This window comes from Podarcis raffonei, chromosome 17, assembly GCF_027172205.1.
Source record: "Podarcis raffonei isolate rPodRaf1 chromosome 17, rPodRaf1.pri, whole genome shotgun sequence".
In the NCBI taxonomy this organism is placed as follows: Eukaryota; Metazoa; Chordata; class Lepidosauria; order Squamata; family Lacertidae; genus Podarcis; species Podarcis raffonei.
The window spans coordinates 6,137,136-6,158,260 of NC_070618.1; the positions used below are offsets into that span (position 1 = coordinate 6,137,136).

Below are 21,125 nucleotides of genomic sequence, written 5' to 3' on the forward strand. Positions count from 1 at the left end.
AACGGCAGATGATGCTCTCCTCCCACTGACTGTGGAAGCTGTTCACCGTACGATGAATGTTGGTGTGCCTGGCTGTGTTTTGCTGCTGGCATTTGACAACCGTTTTCTGCTATTATACGGCAAAACTTTTAACAGCAAAGACCTTTAAAAAGATCAGCTTGGTTGTCATTTCTCCCTCTTGTATCCCGCCTCCCACTGTTTTGAATGGAACGTATGGAACAGCGTGTTTCAGGCCCTCTGTGTGCCCGCCCTTTACTCCAGGGAGGCAAATTGCAACAAACCAGGCTGTCATGCTTTTGATGGAGAAGCAGCCATCAAACTGTAATCAGAAGTGGTCTTGGTGGCCCTCTGCACACACAGCCACCCTCTTCACACATAAACGGAGATACATGTGCCTGTTGTTGTATATGATCGGAAGAGCCCCGCAGGATCAGGCCCAAGGCTCATCTAGTCTAGTGTGTTGTTCTCACAGGTGGGAAGCCGACAAACACAACCTGAGTGCAGTGACACCCTCCCCACCTGCAATTCCCAACAACTGGTACTTATTTGCTCTCGATAACACCGGAAGCAAAACATAGTCGTCCTGTCAAAGAGCGAGCCAGCAGTAAATCACACCGTTCAAGTTGGAGTTAACCCTTTATTAGTAAAACTGATCTTCACAGACTTGGCTGAGCATCAGACCTAAGGAGCCCAACAGCTCACCCCCGGTAGGTCTTGCCCCATGGATCAGTTGCCAAGACCAAAGGCCCACACCTCCCCACAACCACCCTAAGTCCCCTTCTCTCCAGGGCTTTTTCCAAGCAATCGGAGATTGCACCTATGTGAAGCCAACCTCCCCTCTGCCCTTTCCATGCCTCTTCTGGTTCTGGGAGACCAGCAGGGAAGGTCACTTGTTGCAGCAGGAAGGGGAGACACCTGTGAATCTTCCCCAGCCTGACATCTCTGCCTCTTGGCCTCCCTCCTCTCCTGCTCCAGCTTCTGCCTCTTGATTCTGGACTTCTGTCTGCCACAGATTCTCCCAGCTTACCAAGCCCTGTTACCTCTTCAGCTTCTGACACCACCTTTTCCCCATCTTCTCCCTCTGCCCACACATTGTTGTCCCACCACCACTCCCCAGGCTCTGAGCCTTCTTCGCTTGGGGGTTCCCCAGCTGGTTCTCCCACCATTCCTCTGCATCCAACCTATCCATGAGACATGCTATCTAGTAGTCCACCACTGATCTCTCCTCCAAACAAGACCCACTGAGTTTGAATGCTGATGCCACCAAAAATTCTAGTTTCACTGAAGCATCCCCACTACTTTGTAGAGATGGAAAGAAATGACAGCTAGGAATCAGAACTGTAAGCCTGTCCAGATCTGGCCTGCTGTAGCTGAGCAGATCCCAGCGCACCTCTTCCCTCCCACAGCTGGACCCACATGCCTGCTGCTGACATTATAGGAGCCATGCTGTCCTTTTGCATCTGGCCGTCTGCATAACATGTCTAACAATATCTAACAAGCCGGTTAATTAAGAAGTGTTTGGTGTTTAAAATAGAATCTTTTATTCTTGCAATATACAGGTTTTCCTTCATAAAACTTTACATAGAATGTTTAACTTCTGTTTTTAAAAAAGGAACTTGTAACACATAATCCGACACAAAGTTAAAAGCCTTACAAAGTTTTTAGAAAGGTTAGTGGCCTTCTGTGATTGAAATCCAGTTGCTTTTAAAGGGGATGTCTGTGGCCCTGATCCAGCCAAGGTTAGCTGTGGCAAGCCTTCCTGTGTCTACTCAAAAGTAAGACCCATTGATTTGGGGTGGCAGGGCGCTTACTCCTGGAGAAGCAGATATAGGATTATAGCCTAAATATCATTAAAGCAACGAGGATCCATTTAGTTTCAATGGGTCCATTGCAAACTATCTTGATCTGCATCTGAGGACCCATTTATAATTTGTAGCTTGGTTTGCTTCTATGGCTGACATGGGCTGGTCTAGTGCATTTTTATTCCAAAATATATGCCACTCATTTCAGTGGTACTTCCTCTGGAGTAAGTAGAGAGAGGATGGCAGCCACATCCTGCAAGGAATTTCTACAGAAGCAGTTTCTACACTGCATCCAAGAAGATTCCCTCATGACATGTGTACAGGTGTTGTTTATGTACGCATTGTTTTAATTCATTTTTAAAATTTTGCTTTGTTTTTGTTTTGATGAAATTGACATCCAAGATATCACCTGGAGGGCGACAGGTTAGCCAGCCCTGGAGTAGACAATCTTGGGCTTTAGGACAAGTAGTCTGACCTGGAATAAGGCAGTTTCTTTTGCTCCATGCAAGGTCATAGCTATTTATTGTCATGGCCTGTTGGCTATGCAGAGTTTGACTTGCCTTAGATGTAGGAGTGCTAGTGTTTTCGCTCAAGAGAACTGTTCCATGTCGTGCCATCAGAATAAGCCAGTCCAACTTGCACATTGATGAGATATAAACAAAAGGCAGTTCGGTCCTTGTTCATGCATGTCACTGGTATGTGCTGCCAACTAAAAACTAATGCTACCATCTTTGCTCTCTCAGTGCACAGCCCATCCAGCTCTTGTATCAATAAAAGGGGGGGCCTCAGAGGCTCTCTTCAAGAGGTAAGGCAGGGAGGAGGAACCAACAGAACTTCAGGTCTCGTTGGACTCCCATCAGCCCCCAACAAACATGGCCAACGGTCGGGGATAATGGGAGTTGTAGTCCAGCAAGTCCCACAGTATGCATTCTTCTTTCAGACAAGTTTTTGCTTGCACATGCAAAGTTAATTCGGAACTAGTAGTCAATCTACTCCCTTAAACTCTGGTGGTCACTCTAAGTAAGAGTTCTTTTGAGTGACCTTCCTGCTGCAGGCCAAAGTGCTGCTAAAGGCACAAGAGTGAAGGCCATTAAAATGGAAAAGAAGTTGGCAACTTCGCAGAGAAACCCAAGGGGTTAGAATTCAACTATATACATATAGAGAAAGAACCTTCTCTGGGTGCATATGCTATAGGCAAGTCACAGGGAGCCACCGCTGGGTATGGGATAATATAAGCAAAAAAATTCAATTCCTACTTTGTTTGCCATTTCTGAATGCACAAAAAAAATTATCACCTCTAACCTGCTTAGTGTGGCTTTTCAGTTCTTGTACAGTTTCCTTCCATCAACTCCGGAGCATCTGAATTGTGTCCTAATGTTGGGCAACCCCCACCAATCCCCCCAGTTTTGGTGCTTTTAACAGTTTCACTAAAGCAAACAAGCAAAAATCCTGTTTGCAGATCCTGACATGCAGAAAGTAATAGGGAGGGCTTCACCTGTTGCATGTCTGCCTGCCGTGTACCTGTTGAAAGACTGAGGAGTCTTACAAGATAAAAGGGGGTTAATCCTAGTCCCTCTTTGACCAGAGGAACGGCTACCATGGCCCCCCCCCCGAGTCTCATTAAAAGAGCGCAGCAAAATATTTCTCCCCATTTATTCACCACTATCCAGCTTCTGCTTTGCGTGTGTCTAATAAGAAACAACTCAACTAACTCATTATTTAGGCCAAGGAGTTCCATGAATACCTTCCCCCATAATTGTACAGGTCCATTTTCTCTTGCAGATAATTTTCAAAGGCACAACGTGCAGCTTTGCCATTCTTGCATAAAATCATTTCAAGTTCTGAGCTGCCCTGGCATGAAAATGGTTGCCAGCTGCCTGGGAGTCAATTCTGTCGGTCGTTTTTGTACATTTTTTAAAAAACCAACACCATGTTATTTTGACATTGCTAGTCAAGAGTAAGTTACAGGTTTTTTTTCTTCTTGCAGTGTACAATAGATGCTGTGTTCATCTGCTGAAACTTCACGCAGCAAAACCGCATAGAAACAGTGATCCGTTTGCCTTCTTGAAGAGTCAGCATATTCCAATTCTGTCTGCTTTATAGGCCTATTTTGCCGTGGTCCAAGCACTTCCCAGCACAGAAGAAAACAAAACTAACATTCAATGGAGGAAAGGGAGATTCATTCTGAGCAAGGCTTCACTGTCTTATCAAAAAGACCAGCTCCGTGGCTGAATAGTCAACATTACTGGGGCAACTTGACCAGCTGGCTTTTTGGCAACCACTAAAAGGGTGTGTGTGTGTAGGTAGGTAGGTAGGTAGGTAGGTAGGGAAGAGGGAAAGGAAAGGTGGGTGGCGCAGAGCCTAGAACTTTCCAATCAGAAGGTCGGTGGTTCGAATCCCCGTGACGGGGTGAGCTCCCATTGCTTGGTCCCTGCTCCTGCCAACCTAGCAGTTCGAAAGTACACCAGTGCAAGTAGATAAATAGGTACCGCTGTGGCGGGAAGGTAAATGGTGTTTCCATGCGCTGCTCTGGTTCGCCAGAAGCGGCTGTCATGCTGGCCACATGACCCGGAAGCTGTACGCCGGCTCCCTCGGCCAATAAGGCGAGATGAGCTCCGCAACCCCAGAGTTGGTCACGAATGGACCTAATGGTAAGGGGTCCCTTTACCTTTATCTTCCATGATGATGTCACTCCCATTTCTATTTATTACCTACTCACCACCATTTTGTTTTTACGGGTAGGAGAAGTACTGACTGAAAACTATGGGGAAGTAACAGACTTTTTGGGAAGCTCTCAATCTTCCACCTAGAAGGGAGCCCATCACAGCACCCTGTAACCTCTCTCCACTGCTTAAAAGCTGTATGTAGGGGAAAGTATTGGTTTCCCCAGCTTTGTGACATCAACAGCCTTTGTGACATCATCCACTAGGCGAATCCCAGAGCAAATTTTGAGCAGCCAGTGTCACTAAGGGAAAAGGCAACGAGGAGTCAGACAGGAGTGAGAGTTGGCATGGTGGCTGCTGATGTCACAAAGGGTCCCCTTCACAAACAAGACTACAGCTGAAGACGACTACAAGGAAGAGGAGGAGGCAGCAGCTGAGGCCTGAAGTAAGGGTACAGGTGAGGGAGCAACCATGCCAGGGAGCAAAATCAGCAAAACCATTTCCGTTCCCATCGTACTGTAGCCGCTGCGCTGAAAAGCAACTGAACATGAGCTCGTTCACTCCTGCAACAAGCGCGCATGGGGAAGTGACTTTCCAGGGCGGCCCGTGAGGAAGGCCAGGATCACACAATTGTACAAAAGATGCTCCCGTTGCTATGGCATCCCCCATCCACTCTAGCTGCTATCCTGGCGGTCATGTTTGAGACTTTCTGACTATTCCCAGATGTTGATACGCCTCTGGAGGCTCCTTCGATGTGAGGCCGTGCTGGGGGATTCTCCAGGGTCCAGGCAACGTCCGACCTGGAAGGACAGGAAGACATAACAAGGCATTTGTCAGATAACCTAGTCTGAATCAACGCCGCCTTACACATGGAAAAAGACGGTATGCTTAAAATGTAGAGGGCATCAGCTGTATGGAATAAGGGCCCTCATATTCTCAAGTTCCCAAAGGGCTACCTGGCTTACCTTTTCTTGAATGCCAGGAGCTTGTTGCTTTGAACGACAGAGGCGTCCGTGTCGGAGGCCTGCTGCAAAATGCTCTTTTTGGACTTCCCTTGGAAAATCACATTGTCCTGCACCAAGGCCTTGGTCTGGTCAAGCATCTCAATCGCATAACCTCGAAAGGAGTGGATTCTGTTCTTGGTAACCTTGAAGGAAAAGAGGAGAACACAATTATTGGTAACATAGTACTCCAATAGCAAAATTAGATGATTCATCATTCTGGAAGAGAAAGAGCGATTTGGTTTTCCAGAAGGAGGTGATTTAAAGAAGAAGCGCCCAAGACAGCTTGACAGGGACCTATGTGATAAGGTTTTCAGCAAATCCAAGAAAACCTGTTTTAATTTAGTTGGGTTTTTTTCCAATAAGATGGAAAAAAAGTGTGTTCTTTGTAATTTGGCAAAACATACTCAGTAACCGCAGGAAAGATACTCCCTGGTGCTGTTTGTCTTTTTTGACTTCCAAGTTTTCAAATGACTGAAAATTTTGACAGATTTTTTGGAGCACTTGGGGTCAAAAGAAAGTAATTTACAACAACTGTGGTTGAGACATTTCAGTCCAAATCTGAGCCAGACAGAGGATGAGGTCAGGTGGGTGTCCTGTCCACCCACCCCCACAAGAAAAATTCTGGTTATGCCCATGTCCAAGAGGGAATTGGCCAACAGCAGTTCTGTGGGAAACTGTGTAAAATTACCAGCCGCCGGTGCCGCAAAACACACTCAAATTCCACTATACGGCGATACTGAAATTGACAAGAATCGACACCGGTTCTGAGAGATCTGCACTGGCTCCCAGTACGTTTCCCAGCACAATTCAAAGTGTTGGTGCTGACCTTGAAAGCCTTAAACGGCCTTGGTCCAGTATACCTGAAGGAGCGTCTCCACCCCCATCGTTCAGCCCAGACACTGAGATCCAGCACCGAGGGCCTTCTGGCGGTTCCCTCATTGTGAGAAGTGAGGTTACAGGGAACCAGACAGAGGGCCTTCTCGGTAGTGGCGCCCACCCTGTGGAACATCCTCCCTTCAGATGTGAAGGAAATAAGCAGCTATCCTATCTTTAAAAGACATGTGAAGGCAGCCCTGTTCAGGGAAGTTTTTAATATTTAACGTTGTACTGTTTTTAACACTTGATTGGGAGCCGCCCAGAGTGGCTGGGGAAACTCAGCCAGATGGGAAGGGTATAAATAATAAATTATTATGATTATGATTATTAAAAACAACTGAGAAAGAAATGGGAGCATTTCCTGGAGGTTGGTACACAAATTAAGACACAATTTCCTTTAAAAAATATCTACTGCAGAACTTGCACGTTTGTGTGTGTGTGTTGCTGAGGTGTTATGGGCTCTTGGTGTCAGTGAATGGATATGTAGATCCTCATCTTCTCCCAATTGTTTATTTCTTTCGCCTCCTTCACGCCTGTCATTTTCTGGGACCGCATTCAACATTATATTTCTCTCCACAGCAGCAGTTTCCCCCCCTGCTTCTCTGAGGACTGTTCCAACCTGTTTACTTGCTCTGCTACTTCTCTTGGGGTAGGCAATGGATTCTTGCCAGAACGCAAATGGTAAAAAACAGCAGAGGCAACAAACAACCCTTAGGCTTCCTATTAAAATGTGCTCACTTTTCAATATAGAGGTGTGTGGGCACTTTGCACCCCTCCCCATTTTTGCAATTGTTTTTTTTTAATTGAGCGATGTGGGATTTTTTGGGGAATTTTGTTGTTGTTTGGTTGCAACTCGTTTGTCTGTTTTATTTCTTTGGGAACGTGTGTGTAGGTGTTTTGACTCCTTTTGGGGGCAGGGTGGGGGTGGTTCTGAGCATCGCGTTTTCCTTCCTTCCTGTGAAATAGGTATTTTGCGGTGTTCACAGAAGTTTCTTAGCTCTCCAAGTGTGCTCCTGGAACCAAGTATCTACAATACTGTCTTATTTATTTTATAGTACAGTACACTGATTATTAGGGACCCGGGTGGCGCTGTGGGTTAAACCACAGAGCCTAGGACTTGCCGATCAGAAGGTTGGCGGTTCGAATCCCCACGACGGGGTGAGCTCCCGTTGCTCGGTCCCTGCTCCTGCCAACCTAGCAGTTCGAAAGCACGTCAAAGTGCAAGTAGATAAATAGGTACTGCTCTGGCGGAAAGGTAAACGGCGTTTCTGTGCGCTGCTCTGGTTTGCCAAAAGCAGCTTAGTCCTGCTGGCCACATGACCCAGAAGCTGCACGCCAGCTCCCTCGGCCAATAAAGCGAGATGAACACTGCAACCCCAAAGTCGGTCATGACTGGACCTAATGGTCAGGGGTCCCTTTACCTTTACAGTGATTATTGCTTTCATTTTATGGATCAATGGTCTCGTTAAATAGTAAAATTCATTTTAAATTCCTGTTTTAGGGGTTGTTTTTAAAAGTCGCGAAGGGATCCATTTTGCATTACTTTCTATGGGAAAGTGCGCCTTGGTTTAAGGACACTTTGGTTTTGGAACAGACTTCCAGAACATGGGGCAGCTTTCACACATATAAATATCACTGCTGGAAGGGAAAAAATGAGGTAACTTGTGCATGCAAGGACTGGTGAAATATAGATAATCATAATGAGTCATCTAAATAACCACAAATCATCATAATGATTATTTATGACTATTTAGATGACTCTTCGGTCCCTTCCAACTTTGTAATTCTATGGAAAGCCACCTGCCAGGGATTCTTTAGCTGTAATTCCTTGTTCTCTTTTATTTCTCTACCTACCTTCATATCGGCTGCCTGCAGCAGCTTGAGGCCACAGCCCTGATTGCCCAAAATGTCATTCTCGGTGACGATTCCCTCGCCCTTGGAGGCCACCCCGTGGCTGCTGTTGTCATAAATGCCGTTCCCACGAAGCTCCACCCGGCACTCTGCTTCCACCACGACTCCACCCAGGCTATTGCAAGAGATGCTGTTGTTTGCGATTCTCGTGAGCTGCGAGCTTTGGAAGACGGAGACCCCGCAGTCGTGGTTGGCGTGGATGGCGTTTCCAATGATGTTCAGGGCTTCACTGCTCTTGATGTACAAGCCAGCAGCTACGAGAGGAGGAAAATCAATAACCTATCTTAACCAAAACAACCACCACCACGACAAAAACCTGGGGCAAGAAGGGACAGAAACCCGGAAATGCACCTACGTTGAAGTCAAACGATTAAGATGCTACAATGTTAATATCTGCATTAAAAACAAAAATTGCCCCCAGTTAAACAGACCCCAGCTATATGGCTAGGATCATGATTTTAAGGAAGGTGTGATATTCCGGCACCACTTTATAGTGTTTTGGCATGGCAGCTCAGCATCACGTTGCAGGCGGCACGTGCCACATGGTGGATCGCGGCACCATAAGTCACCGAAACCGGTGGTGGGGCAAGTGTGGCGTTTCTGCAGGAGCTTCCCAGTATACCTGATGGAACGTCTCCACTCCTATCGTTCAGCCCAGACACTGAGGTCCAACTCCGAGGGTCTTCTGGCGGTTCCCTGACTGCAAGAAGTAAAGCTACAGGGAACCAGGCAGAGGGCCTTCTCGGTAGTGGCACCCACCCTGTGGAACACTCTCCTGTCAGACGTCAAGGAAATAAGCAACTATCTGACTTTTAGAAGACATCTGAAGTTTTTAATGTTTGATGTTTTATGGTGTTTTTAATATTCTGTTGAGACCCAGAGTGGCTAGGGAGACCCAGCCAGATGGGAGAGGTATAAGTAATAAATTATTATTATTATTATTATTATTATTATTATTATTATTCCCAAAAGGAATACTCAGAAGCTTCTTTGGAGCCTCTTTGGCCTTTCCCATGGACAAGGCTGGCTACACAATTTTCCTGGCCAGCACTCACCTCCGTTGTGGTTGATGTTGTTCGACTCCACAAGAGCCACGCTGATTGGCCTCCGGATAACCACGCGCTCATCCTCACTCTCCAGCTCATTCTCCCAGTTGGCAGCTTCTCCTTCGTCATTGAAGTTCTCATTGCCCCCTTGGTTGGCGAGGTATTCATTAGCATCATCTTTGCGGCAAAACACCGCAATCCCATAGATGCTGTTGTGACCGATTTGGTTGTTTGCAATGTGCGGGAGGCTGGAGGACATTATCCAGACGCCGCAGCCCTTGTTCCCTATGCCAAGAGAAGAGGGGGAAAGCACATTGGCCTGTCTTCCTGATGTAACATTGTGCAAGAGACTGAAGAAGCTTAGGCCGGGAGTTAACTGGGTCCTAGGTGTCCTGAATTGCTTGGAGGCTGAGGAATGGTGAGAGGCAGAATCTCCACAGACTGGGCTGAGTGTCAGGCCTAATAAGCAGGACAGGTCATTCCTGGTGGTCTTCCTCCATGAAAATCAGTTGCTGAAACAGGAAGTCCCTGCCTCCCCACAGACATCCAAGTCCCTCTTCTCCAAGGCTTTCCCCGGGCAATTGGAGACTGCGTCTGTATGCAACCAACCTTTCCTCCGCCCTTTTCATGCCTCTACTGGTTCTGGGAGACAAGAGCCAGTTGCAGCAGGAGGGGAAGACACCTGTGACTCTTCCCCAGCCAGACTCATCTCTGCTTCTTGGCCTCCCTCCTCTCCAGCTTCTGCCTCCGATTCCGGACTTCCCTCTACCACAGCCTCTCCCAAGCTCACAAAGCCTTGTTTCCTCTTTAGCTTCCAACATCTCCTCTTCCCCATCATCTCCCTCTGACTCATTGTTGACCAGCCCCCCAACCCTGGGCTCTGAGCCCTTTCCCCTTGGATGTTCCCTAGCTGGTGCCTCTCACCATTCCACTGCGTCCAGCCAGTCCCTGACAGGCCATCCTCCATTTTGAAACTGGATTCTAGAACAGTCTGTGGAGAGCTGCTCTGCTACACTCAGCACACAAGACCCAGGGAAACAAGGATAGGGAGGGGGTAATAACCGCACTGTCAGCAGAGGTTTACCATAAATGGTGTTTCCTTCTATGAGTCCTTTCCCACGCTCCCCGACCACCACGCCGTCTGAATAGCCACAGCAGATCAGGTTACTTCTGAGGACAGGGTCACCTCCACGGCGGATGTCTGTACCTCCCCACTGGTTCTCCCGGATGACGTTTTCTAAAGCAGTTTAAGGAAGGAAGGGTAAACAAAGGACTGCCAATTATCCAAGGAGCACTGAAGGAATGAAGTGAAAAGACTATTTCACGTCAAGCCGGTTTCTACCTCGACTTCTGCATCAACCTGAGGCAGCCCAAGGCTGTGTCATCATCCAGCACGTAGCTAGCAAAATGCTTGTTGTTATGAAAGGTTATTGTTGTGTTTGTTATGAAGGATGAGGATCGCTGTCAGGGGCTCAGGAGCAGAAGCACAGGGGAGAGAGGAAATGGAGAGCGAAGGGGAGGAATCCGAGGGCAGCGTAGGGGAGTATGACAGTGACCCGAGAGATTCCATGAGCTTCTCCAGCGAATCAGAAGATTCCCAGAAGGGGGCGCCGATGGTGAGGGCAAGGGGGGTCCCAGGGGGGACGCACCAGAAGCAAGGGGCCAGCGGGGACTCCCAAAGCAGCAGCAGGGGATCAGGACCAGCTTCCCCACCAGAGCGTAGTGGGGGGGAAGAGTCACATGTGTCAGGACCAGCGTCTCCTCCAGCAGGGAGAGAAGATGAGTCAGGGCTGACCACGCCTCCATCGGAAAGTGGGGAAACGGAGGGGAGGTCAGTTCCAGCTAGCCTCCCCGAAGGGGGAAGCAGTGACAGCAGCAGTGTAACGGTAAGAAGGAAGGTGGGAGGCTGGGCACGCGCGCCAAGTTCGAATGTACAGGCGCGTGGGACAGCAGGAAACCCGGATTGGGAACCAGGTCCTAAAGCCCGCCGGAGGGAGGGGGAAGATTCAGGGGACTCAGCGTCAGAAGAGTCTAGGAAGGGCGAGACCCCGACGGACAGGCGGACCCAGAGGAGGAAAGAACAAAGGAAGAGGTGGAGCAAGGCTAGAGTCTTAAACTGGTGTCAGGGGGGAGGAGATTCAGACGGAGCTTCGGCGGTCTAGAGTTTGAGACGTAGGGCTGCGCGCTGCGGCTGTGGAAGTGAAACTGAACTTCAATAAAGACTTTTATACTTAACAACGAAGCGGCGTTGGTCCTTTGTGAGCTGGGACCTAGGGCAGCTCTGACAATCGCGCTGTGGTCTAAACCACTGAGACTCTTGGGATTGCCCATCAGAAGGTTGGCAGTTCAAAACTGTGCGACAGGGTGAGCTCCCGTTGTTCTGCCCCAGCTCCTGCCAACCCAGCAGTCCAAAAGCATACCAGTGAAAGTAGATAAATAGCTACCACTGTAGCGGGAAGGTAAATGGCATTTCCATGCACTCTGGCTTCTGCCACGGTGCTCTGTTGTGCCAGAAGCACTTTAGTCATGCTGGCCACATGACCCGGAAAAGCTGTCTGTGGACAAACGCCGGCTCCCTCGGCCAGAAAGCGAGAAGAGCGCCACAACCCCATAGTCAACTTTGACTGGACTTTACCGTCCAGGGGTCCTTTACCTTTTGTTTTGTTTTGTTATGAGAAGAAGGGGGAACAGGAGAAAGAGGGAGAGCGTTCTCTTTCCAGCGCAGATCCTTGGCTACTACGATAGACCAGGAGCTGCAGTGACAGACCACTAAAGGAAAGCTTTCCAAACTGTGTGCCGCAACAATTTAGTGTGTCAGTGAGTAGGTGTGTCGCACAAATGCTCCCCGCACTCCTCCTGGGGCTGGAAAGGGTTCGTTTAACCTCCGGCTTGCTAGTAAAGCTGAACTGCTATGTCGTGGAATGATGCACGTCCAAAAAGTGTGTCCCCAACGTGAAAAGTTTGGAAAGCTCTGCACTAAGGAAATACTTTGGCCATACTCAAAAAGGGAAGTTCTGAGAGGCAGGTGGTGCCAAACAGACAAGAGAAATAACCCTGAAGTGGTCACCAGGCTTTTGTTGTTCAGAGCTGCAGCAGTGCTGAAGTGACTCTCCTATGAGCTAGGAAGCCCATGGATCAAACAGCACTTCAGCCAAGAAGTCAAAAGGTGGCTTTAGGCAAGCAGCCAGAGTCTCTCTTCTGTAAGTTGGGGATGTGCACACTGGCCTACCTTACAGGGTTATGGGAAAGGACCACCAAGACCTTGTCACATGAAACTTGAAGCACAGAAGTGGAGGAAGCTGCCCAATACAAAATCAGCCTTATCAAACTCAGTATTGTCTACACTGACTGCCAGCAGTTCCAGGGGGGGTGGCTCAGGCAATTGACATTCATTCCCAGTCTTACTTGCTCAGCCACTGAGCTAGGGACCTTCCTGCCCAGGAGTGTAGTGGGGTGTGTGTGTGTGCCAAAAACCCTGCCAAAACTGAAATGAGGATTCACTGTTTGGAGGTTAATTTTTGCCCAACCCAAACCCATGCCCCAGAAATGCTTTCCTTCCCACACCTGTGATTTGGCCTCTTCCGTTCTCGTTCACAGCAATGCCAGCAGCAAGGCCTTGGAAGATGTGGTTCCCACTGGAATGAAAAGGGGTGAAGACACTGTCAGTGTTTTGTACAGTTTGCTTATTTGTATAACAGCACAAGGTGAGAAAATAGTGGTGGGATTTTATCTTCTACACAAGTGCAAACACAAAGAACTCCCTCTGTGAAATTTGGCTTTCCTAATACTCCTAAGTACTTGGCTTATGTCTTTTTTGGATAATTAATTGATTAAATTTATATTTTGCCCATCATAACATCCCAGGGCAGTTCCCAGAATACAGTGGTGCCTCGCAAGACGAAATTAATTCGTTCCGCAAGTTTTTTCTTCTTGCGAGTTTTTCGTCTTGCGAAGCACGGTTTCCCATAGGAATGCATTGAAAATCAATCAATGCGTTCCTATGGAAACCGCCTTCAGACCAGGTCCGGGGACAGTCTGTCCCCCGACCTCTTCTGAAGGCTGGGGGGGGGGGACAAGGGCTTTTCTTCCCACCGCCAGCCTTCAGAAGGCTGTTCTGAAGGCTGGCGGTGGGAAGAAAAGCCCTTCTCTCCACCTCCCGCCCCCCAAGCTCCGGGGACAGGAGGGCTTTCCTCCCGACTGCCAGCATTTTAAAAGCCCCCAGGACAGCGGAGACTTCTCCGCTGTCCGGGGCGATCTGAAAATGCTGGCGGGTGGCAGCGATCATTTTAAGATCGCCCCGGGACAGCGGAGAAGTCTCCGCTGTCCCGGGAAGGCAGGCAGGGGGGAGCAAAGACTTTTGCCCCCCGCCGGCCTTCAGAAGAGGTCCAGGACCTCTTGTGAAGGCCGGCGGTGGGCGAAAGTCTTTGCTCCCGATGGCCAGCATTTAAAAGAGGTCCCCGGGGATTTCCCTATGGGCTTTCTTCTTGCGAAGCAAGCCCATAGGGAAATTTGTTTTGCGAAGCGCCTCCAAAACGGAAAACCCTTTCGTCTAGCGGGTTTTCCGTCTTGCGAGGCGTTCGTCTTGCGGGGCACCACTGTATACCATTTCATTTTTTGCATTTGTACTGCTATTATTTTTACAGTATTGGCTATCTTTTTTTAAAGAGATTTTACTACAGAGTTTACCCATCTCAACAAATGCCTGCCAACATTTCCACAGGAGACAATATTACAGCAGTTTTATTTTAGTGTTACCCAAAAATGATTTTGATTGTCACCAGATGCCAATAAGTGACCATATCTGAATTCAAAACTTATCTTAAACTTTGCTGTTGTCAGACTGAAGGCAGAAGTTCCAAAAGGTATCAGCAAAGAGTATGGTAGCTGAGTGTCCTTAACATGAGGCAGTTGTTTTTCATTATGACAGCCTGAGCCCTTGAATATTCTGGGAGTTTTTTATAGTATTGATTTGCTTACTTCAATTAAAATTTTTTATTATTATTATTTTTAAAAACAGTATTGAAAGCTGCTGAGAGATCAAGGAGAACAAGCAGTGCTTATTTCCACCCTGTCCCCATCGCTTCTCTGAAAATGATCTTTGTGGGGGAATAATAATATGGTGAGATCTCTGTCAACCTAAAGAGAATCTCCCAGAGCCATTCTCTGGATGCCTCTGGGATCGAGGCTTTAAAATGCCGGAGAAACAAGCTTTCTGATTGGTCCAAAGACCCAAGTGAGACTTCTGTTTGAAATACATTCAGGGCTGCTTGGGAATAATTAGCGTAGCAATAATATCTTCTTAAGAACAACAAGCTTCATCTCCCGCAACAAAAACACTAGGCAAGATCAAGTCAAATGCCTCTTGTTTTAGCAGGGACAAACTGATCTCAATTATAATAGACTTGCAGGGTTTTTTGTTTTGATGAGCATGCTGCTGACAGCGTTGTCTAGGAAGAGAAATTAATGTCTCCGTTCTGAGCTCCCTTCTTCTTTTATGTTCATTTCCTCTAGACTTCATTCGCTGCATCATAATCACCAGACAAGACAGCTGCCTATTTAGAAATTGCTACTTATTTGACAGGTCTGTTTCAGCCCAGTCGTGACCCTTATGGTTTGCAGATTAATAAAATCTGTTTCACACTTGTCAGTCGAGCTATTATGCTGGAACAAGCCGTTCCCAAACGGATGCTTAAGCCTGTCTAGGTTGCTTTGTGTTTTGGAAGAGCGTTGTGGGGCTGTTGTTTTCCTGCAAGAAGTGTCTGATGTTGCATTCGCAGCACAGCTCCGACATTCATCTCAAAACAAGAACCGCCAATAAATCAGTATCAGGTTTGCATGCCCTACAGACTCCCAAGTTTGCAAATAGCACAACCTGGAGGGTGATGAACTGAACTTCATGGCCAAGTTGGGATTCAAACTCTGGTTTATTTGAACTCTAGCCATTTCGCCACACTGGCTCTATCGACTGCCTACCAAAAGTAGCCCTGTGCCAGGGATGGAGAACACTGGGGCCACTCAGCTATTGTCAGAGTATGGCTCCCATCCCCCTTTGTGCGTTGGCAAGGTGGTCTGAAATTGCCACAACTTGGAAGCTAGCAATGTCTGAAGAGCCACGGATTCCCCATCCCATCGCTACACACCCTCAGGCCATGTCCTATTGGGATGGACAACTGCCCTTGCATGAACCACGATCCGCTGCTGCAGGACTGTGTGAGGGAAAGCTGCCTTTCTGGGAAGAACAACCATTTTTTATATGCTGCCCATCTGACTGGGTTACCCCGGCCACTCTGGGTGGCTTCCAACAAATTAAAATATAGCAAGACATCAAACATTAAAAGCTTCCCTAAACAGGGCTGCCTTCAGGTGTCTCCTAAAAGCCAGATACTTGTTTATTTCCTTGAGATCTGACGGCAGAGTGTTCCACAGGGAGGGGGCCACTACTGAGAAGGCCCTCTGCCTGGTTCCCTGTAACTTTGCTTCTAGCAGTGAGGGGACCGCCAGAAGGCCCTCGGAGCTGGACCTCAGTGTCCGGGCTGAATGATGGAGGTGGAGATGCTCCTTCAGGTATACTGGGCCGAGGCCATTTAGGGCTTTAAAGGTCAGCACCAACACTTTGAATTGTGCTCGGAAACATACTGGGAGCCAATGCAGGTCTTTCAGGACTGGTGTTATATGGTCTTGGTGACCACTCCCAGTCACCAGTCTAGCTGCTGCATTCTGGATTAGTTGTAGTTTCCAAGTCACCTTCAAAGGTAGCCCCACAGAGTGGGAAAAATTGCTTGACATTCTACATCAGCAACCTTAGATTTGCCCAGAACACACAGTATGAAAGCTACTTCCCTACAAAGCGACTGCAAAGACAGGTAAAGGTAAATGTAAAGGGACCCCTGACCATTTGGTCCAGTCGTGGCCGACTCTGGGGTTGCAGTGCTCATCTCGCTTTATTGGCCGAGGGAGCCGGCGTACAGCTTCCGGGTCATGTGGCCAGCATTACTAAGCCACTTCTGGTGAACCAGAGCAGCGCATGGAAACACCGTTTACCTTCCCGCTGGAGCGGTACCTATTTATCTACTTGCACTTTGACGTGCTTTCGAACTGCTAGGTTGGCAAGAGCAGGGACCGAGCAACAGGAGCTCACCCTGACGCAGGGATTCAAACCGCCGACCTTCTGATCAGCAAGTCCTAGGCTCTGTGGTTTAACCCACAGCGCCACCCGCGCAGGTACATTGGCCTAAAGACTTCATCTCCCTGTCAGTGTTCTTAATAATAATAATAAACTTTCCTGATCTTTAGCTGCATGGAGGACGTGTGGGTGTATTGTTTCAAACCGACATCCAAAAAACAGCAAGAAATGCTGCTGTTGAATAACTTACCTCACCAGAGGGTTGCCGTTATACAGGATGTAAATGCCAGCCTCTTTATTTCCATATATTTGATTGCTACGGATGATGCCTTTCCCGTTGCCAAGGACAACGATGCCGGAGCGAAGGCCGCCGTGGATCCTATTACACTGCCGTTTGATTTATGCACAAGCACAAGAGGAATGAAAAATAGAAAGCAGGAGAGGGAGATCAGCCACAGAAAAGTCAAGGACTCAGTACAATAGCAGAAAGGTCAGCAAGCCTCCGGACAAAAGCGCCCAGCTCTTTCAAAGCTGGAAGTGGTTTGTTTTCGAGCGGAAGAGCCCAATTTTGTGTCTCCTTGGAGAAGGCCTGGCATTTTGGCTGTGACTAAGCCTTCTGCCTCTATAGCAGCCACTCGATATGGAAATCAAAAGGGCTCCCATCCTACCTTGGCCCCGTTACTCAGATAAATACATAATCTCGTCCACCAATTCCCAATTTTGCTGGACAGGAATAAAGGAGAGGGTAAAGGCTTATTGGATCAACCAGCTCTTAGCAGCTTCTCAGTTGTGTCTCAGCTGTGGCTTTTAATATGCAGTCGTTAGCAAGTGATGTTGTTTTAGTTTCTTGCTGTGTAAAAAGCCTCACCTACTGATTTCTGCAGATTAAACTGCTGTTAAAAAGGCACAGGAGTTGGCCAGGCAGGATTTCTTCTTCTTTTCCTGGTCAGTTAGCAACCCTAGCTCCTGCGGGCAGAGAGAATAATGGCATCCACAGGCCAATGTTACATTTGTAGATCCGATTTTGGGGGTGAGTGAGCCAGCTAAAATTCCAAACGCAAGTCGGAGACCATCTTGCCGGGTCTCCTCAATTTTTTACACGTGCCCCATTTATTCAGAGGTCTTTCCTCTGGGGGCACCCCAACTTCAGAACACCCTCCCCTCTGAGGCCTGCCTAGCACCAATATCAGCTCAATTTGGACACCAGGTTAAAACATGGCAATTTTCTCAGGCATTTTTGAATTACCACTCCACTATGTAATAACAGAAACCAGCTACTCAGTGTTCTAAGATTATTTGTTCTTTTGCCAGCTTTTTGTTTTCCTGGTGGAATTACAGTACAGTCATACCTCAGGTTACAGACGCTTCAGGTTGTGTTTTTTCTGGTTACGAACCCGCCGAAACCCAGAAGTACTGAAACAGGTTACTCCCGGGTTTCGGCGGCCGTGCATGCGCAGAAGTGCTAAATCATGCTTTGCGCGTGAGTGCCGAATTGCAACCCACGCGTGCGCAGACACGGCACCGCGGGTTCATAGCTGTCAAGCTTCCCTTTTTTTGCGGGAAATTCCCTTATTCCAGCGCTGTTTCCCACTGCATCCCGCTGCTATTTTGGATTGTTAGATATCCCGTAGACTGTCTCCGGGACAGGTGAGGCTGCTGATCCCATATTTTCGAGGCTGCTGATCCCTTATTTTCAAATCTGAAAGTTGACAGTTATGCGCGGGTTGCGGACGCTGCAGGTTGCAAACATGCCTCCCGCACGGATCACGTTCACAACCCGAGAGTCCACTGTACTGCTTTAAATGGGTTCTTTGACACTGCCCTGAGAACAGTTTGACTGAGGATGGGATAAATGTTTTTTATAAATATCTGAATGAGCCATTAAAAGTCACCAACCTATCATCCCATGCCACTGTATTGTGAGGAATCAGGACCACAATGGACAGGAAAAGGTTTGGTCCACTATGTTTTCTATCCAAAGAAGGGTAAGGAAAGAATGCAGGGGAATGAAGCACATCAGGCAAGGAAACCTCCTTGCACCGACAGGTCAGAATAAATGGGAAGTGTCTCCAGTCCCTCCAGCCCTTGTCTTGGGCAGCTGATTCAATTCTGAATTGCTTGCTCCTCCTTAAAGGAAGGCTGCTGTCCATCAGCAAGCCTAGGTCCACACCTTCTTGCACTGTGCAAGGACAGAGCCTCTCACTAATGGTGCCTCCCTCTTGCACAACACTAGGAAAAGCTCTACAGTAGCGGGGACAGAACACAACCCAAATAATAATATTAATTTATTCTTTATACCCCGCCCATCTGGCTGGGTTTCCCTAGCCACTCTGGGTGGATTCCAACAGAATATTTAAAACATGATGAAACCTCAAACATTAAAAACTTCCCTAATAATAACTAATTAAAGGTAAAGGGACCCCTGACCATTAGGTCCAGTCGTGACCGACACTGGGGTTGCGGCGCTCATCTCGCTTTATTGGCCGAGGGAGCCGGCGTACAGCTTCTGGGTCATGTGGCCAGCATGACTAAGCCGCTTCTGGCGAACCAGAGCAGCGCACGGAAATGCTGTTTACCTTCCCGCCAGAGCAGTACCTATTTATCTACTTGCACTTTGACGTGCTTTTGAACTGCTAGGTTGGCAGGAGCAGGGACCGAGCAACAGGAGCTCACCCCGTCGCGGGGATTCAAACCGCCGACCTTCTGATTGGCAAGTCCTAGGCTCTGTGGTTTAACCCACAGCACCATCCACATCCCAATAATAACTAATAACTAATAACAACTAATTAATAACTAATAACTAATTAATAACTTGTTTGGGCTCTTGGACGGCAATGAAAGCTGCTTGATCATTACGGAGTTCCAACATCTTTAGCGTGGCATGGGGATAACCTAAAACTTACTGGAAGGGAGTAGCTGAGAGCTACAGGTTTTTCATGCAAACATAGGAAGAATTTGAGGATAAAACAAGTAGCCGTAGATCAGCCTTTCCCAACCTGTGGGTTCCCAGATTTTGTTGAACTACAACTCCCATCACCCCAGCTAGCAAGGCCAGAGCTCAGGGATGATGGGAGTTGTAGTCCAACAACATCTGGGGACCCACAGGTTGAGAACCGCTGCCTTAGGTCAAAAGCAGCTGTCACATTATGCAGCAAACATGGGATTCCCAAGACTCTGGCTGCAGCATAATGTGAATTTGGGGAGGCATACACTGGGGAGAGGGACGCGGGTGGCGCTGTGGGTTAAAGCCTCAGCGCCTAGGACTTGCCGATCGAAAGGTCAGCGGTTCGAATCCCCGCGGCGGGGTGCGCTCCCGTTGCTCGGTCCCAGCGCCTGCCAACCTAGCAGTTCGAAAGCACCCCCGGGTGCAAGTAGATAAATAGGGACCGCTTACCAGCAGGAAGGTAAACGGTGTTCCGTGTGCTGCGCTGGCGAGCCAGATGCAGCTTGTCATGCTGGCCACGTGACCCGGAAGTGTCTGCGGACAGCGCTGGCCCCCCAGCCTATAGAGTGAGATGGGCGCACAACCCTAGAGTCTGGCAAGACTGGCCCGTACGGGCAGGGGTACCTTTACCTTTACCTTTTTACACTGGGGAGAAGTGTTTACGGGTGTGACTGCTTGGCTTTACACCCCTCCATGCAACCTCTGCCCCAGGCTCCTTTCCTTCCCAGCCAGGCCCTTTTTCCAGCTTAAGACTCCAGCTAGGAGGAAAAGTGCCCTGGGGAGGGAGACTTGCAGGGAGAGGGGTAAGCACCTGCCTCCCGCCTGTTGCTTCTCTCTTACGAATGCCCACATTCACCAAACATTTGTGTTAGGCGAATCCCAAGTTTGTTGCGTCAAGCTCTTTGGGTAAAAACCCGAGCACACAAGGGTCAATACCAGGATCAGAGGGTTGGCTCCCTTCCGAATGTCCAGGCCGGCTTCGCAGTTGGAATGGATGTTGTTTTCTGCAATCAAGCCTCCCGCCCCGAGGCGCAGAAATATCCCGGAGGTCTTGCAGTGGTGAATGTCATTCTTCAGCATGACGATCTAAAGGAAAGAAAAGGCAAATGCATTTCTAGAAAAAAGCAGAGGAGGAGCTTGCTACGAGCGCACAGACATCAGCGTTTGTCAGGCTGAGATGGTCAAACAAAACAAGGTCGAGACTGAGATGTGATGCAAGAAGTCCCTAATTTGAATCTTGCCTCTGCCTCAAATTGCTTTGATGGCCTTCCCTAAGGAAGTCTCTATTCTCGTTTGACGCTATTCAGCCATCCTTACCACTTGTGTACATCGAGGGGAAATGAGGGACAGCACCGCAGCTCATCTGCTCCCTGTTTTACTGTGCCTGCATACCGTATTTTTCGCTCTATAGGACGCACCGGACCACAAGACGCACCTAGTTTTTAGAGGGGGGAAATCAAGAAAAAGCCTGTCCGCTTCTCCCAGAGCTTCTCGGGGCTGCGGGGGAAGCCCGGGTCCCCCCCCCATCCCGCTGGCTGTCTTGGCTCCTGCCACAGCCGCGCAACCTCTCCAGCCGGGAGCTAAACCTCTCCAGCGCGGTTAAAGAAGCCAAGGCAGCGAGCACGATCCATCCCGCTCGCTGCCTTGGCTTCCTCTTTAGCCTTGTGCAACCTCTCCCGGCTGGAGAGGCTGCGCATGGCTATGGCAATTCCCCCACCTCCCGCAAAACCCCACAGGAGCCACGCACCCTTTAAGG

At 48.5% G+C, this 21,125-nt stretch overlaps 2 protein-coding genes and 1 long non-coding RNA gene across 4 annotated transcripts in view; 1 reads left to right on the forward strand and 2 right to left on the reverse strand.

Moving 5' to 3' along the window:
* The window catches only part of ZBTB5 (zinc finger and BTB domain containing 5), a 49,009-nt gene that overhangs the window by 26,245 nt on the left and 1,639 nt on the right, over nt 1-21,125 (reverse strand). The window lies entirely within an intron of this gene.
* FBXO10 (F-box protein 10) overlaps nt 4,478-21,125 on the reverse strand; it is a 32,435-nt gene continuing 15,787 nt past the window's right edge. For both annotated transcript variants that reach the window (XM_053370534.1, XM_053370535.1), the window contains 8 exons: nt 20,306-20,455; nt 16,676-16,812; nt 12,867-12,937; nt 10,387-10,539; nt 9,312-9,587; nt 8,200-8,510; nt 5,431-5,612; nt 4,478-5,265 (listed from right to left, as the gene is read on the reverse strand). In XM_053370534.1, coding sequence (XP_053226509.1) covers nt 5,088-5,265; nt 5,431-5,612; nt 8,200-8,510; nt 9,312-9,587; nt 10,387-10,539; nt 12,867-12,937; nt 16,676-16,812; nt 20,306-20,455 — 1,458 coding nt within the window. In that variant the 3' untranslated portion in view covers nt 4,478-5,087. The remainder of the gene's footprint in view (nt 5,266-5,430; nt 5,613-8,199; nt 8,511-9,311; nt 9,588-10,386; nt 10,540-12,866; nt 12,938-16,675; nt 16,813-20,305; nt 20,456-21,125) is intronic.
* LOC128404718 (uncharacterized) lies at nt 12,138-14,945 on the forward strand. The gene is made up of 2 exons (XR_008328155.1): nt 12,138-13,006; nt 14,814-14,945. It is a non-coding gene; the product is annotated as an uncharacterized LOC128404718 (long non-coding RNA).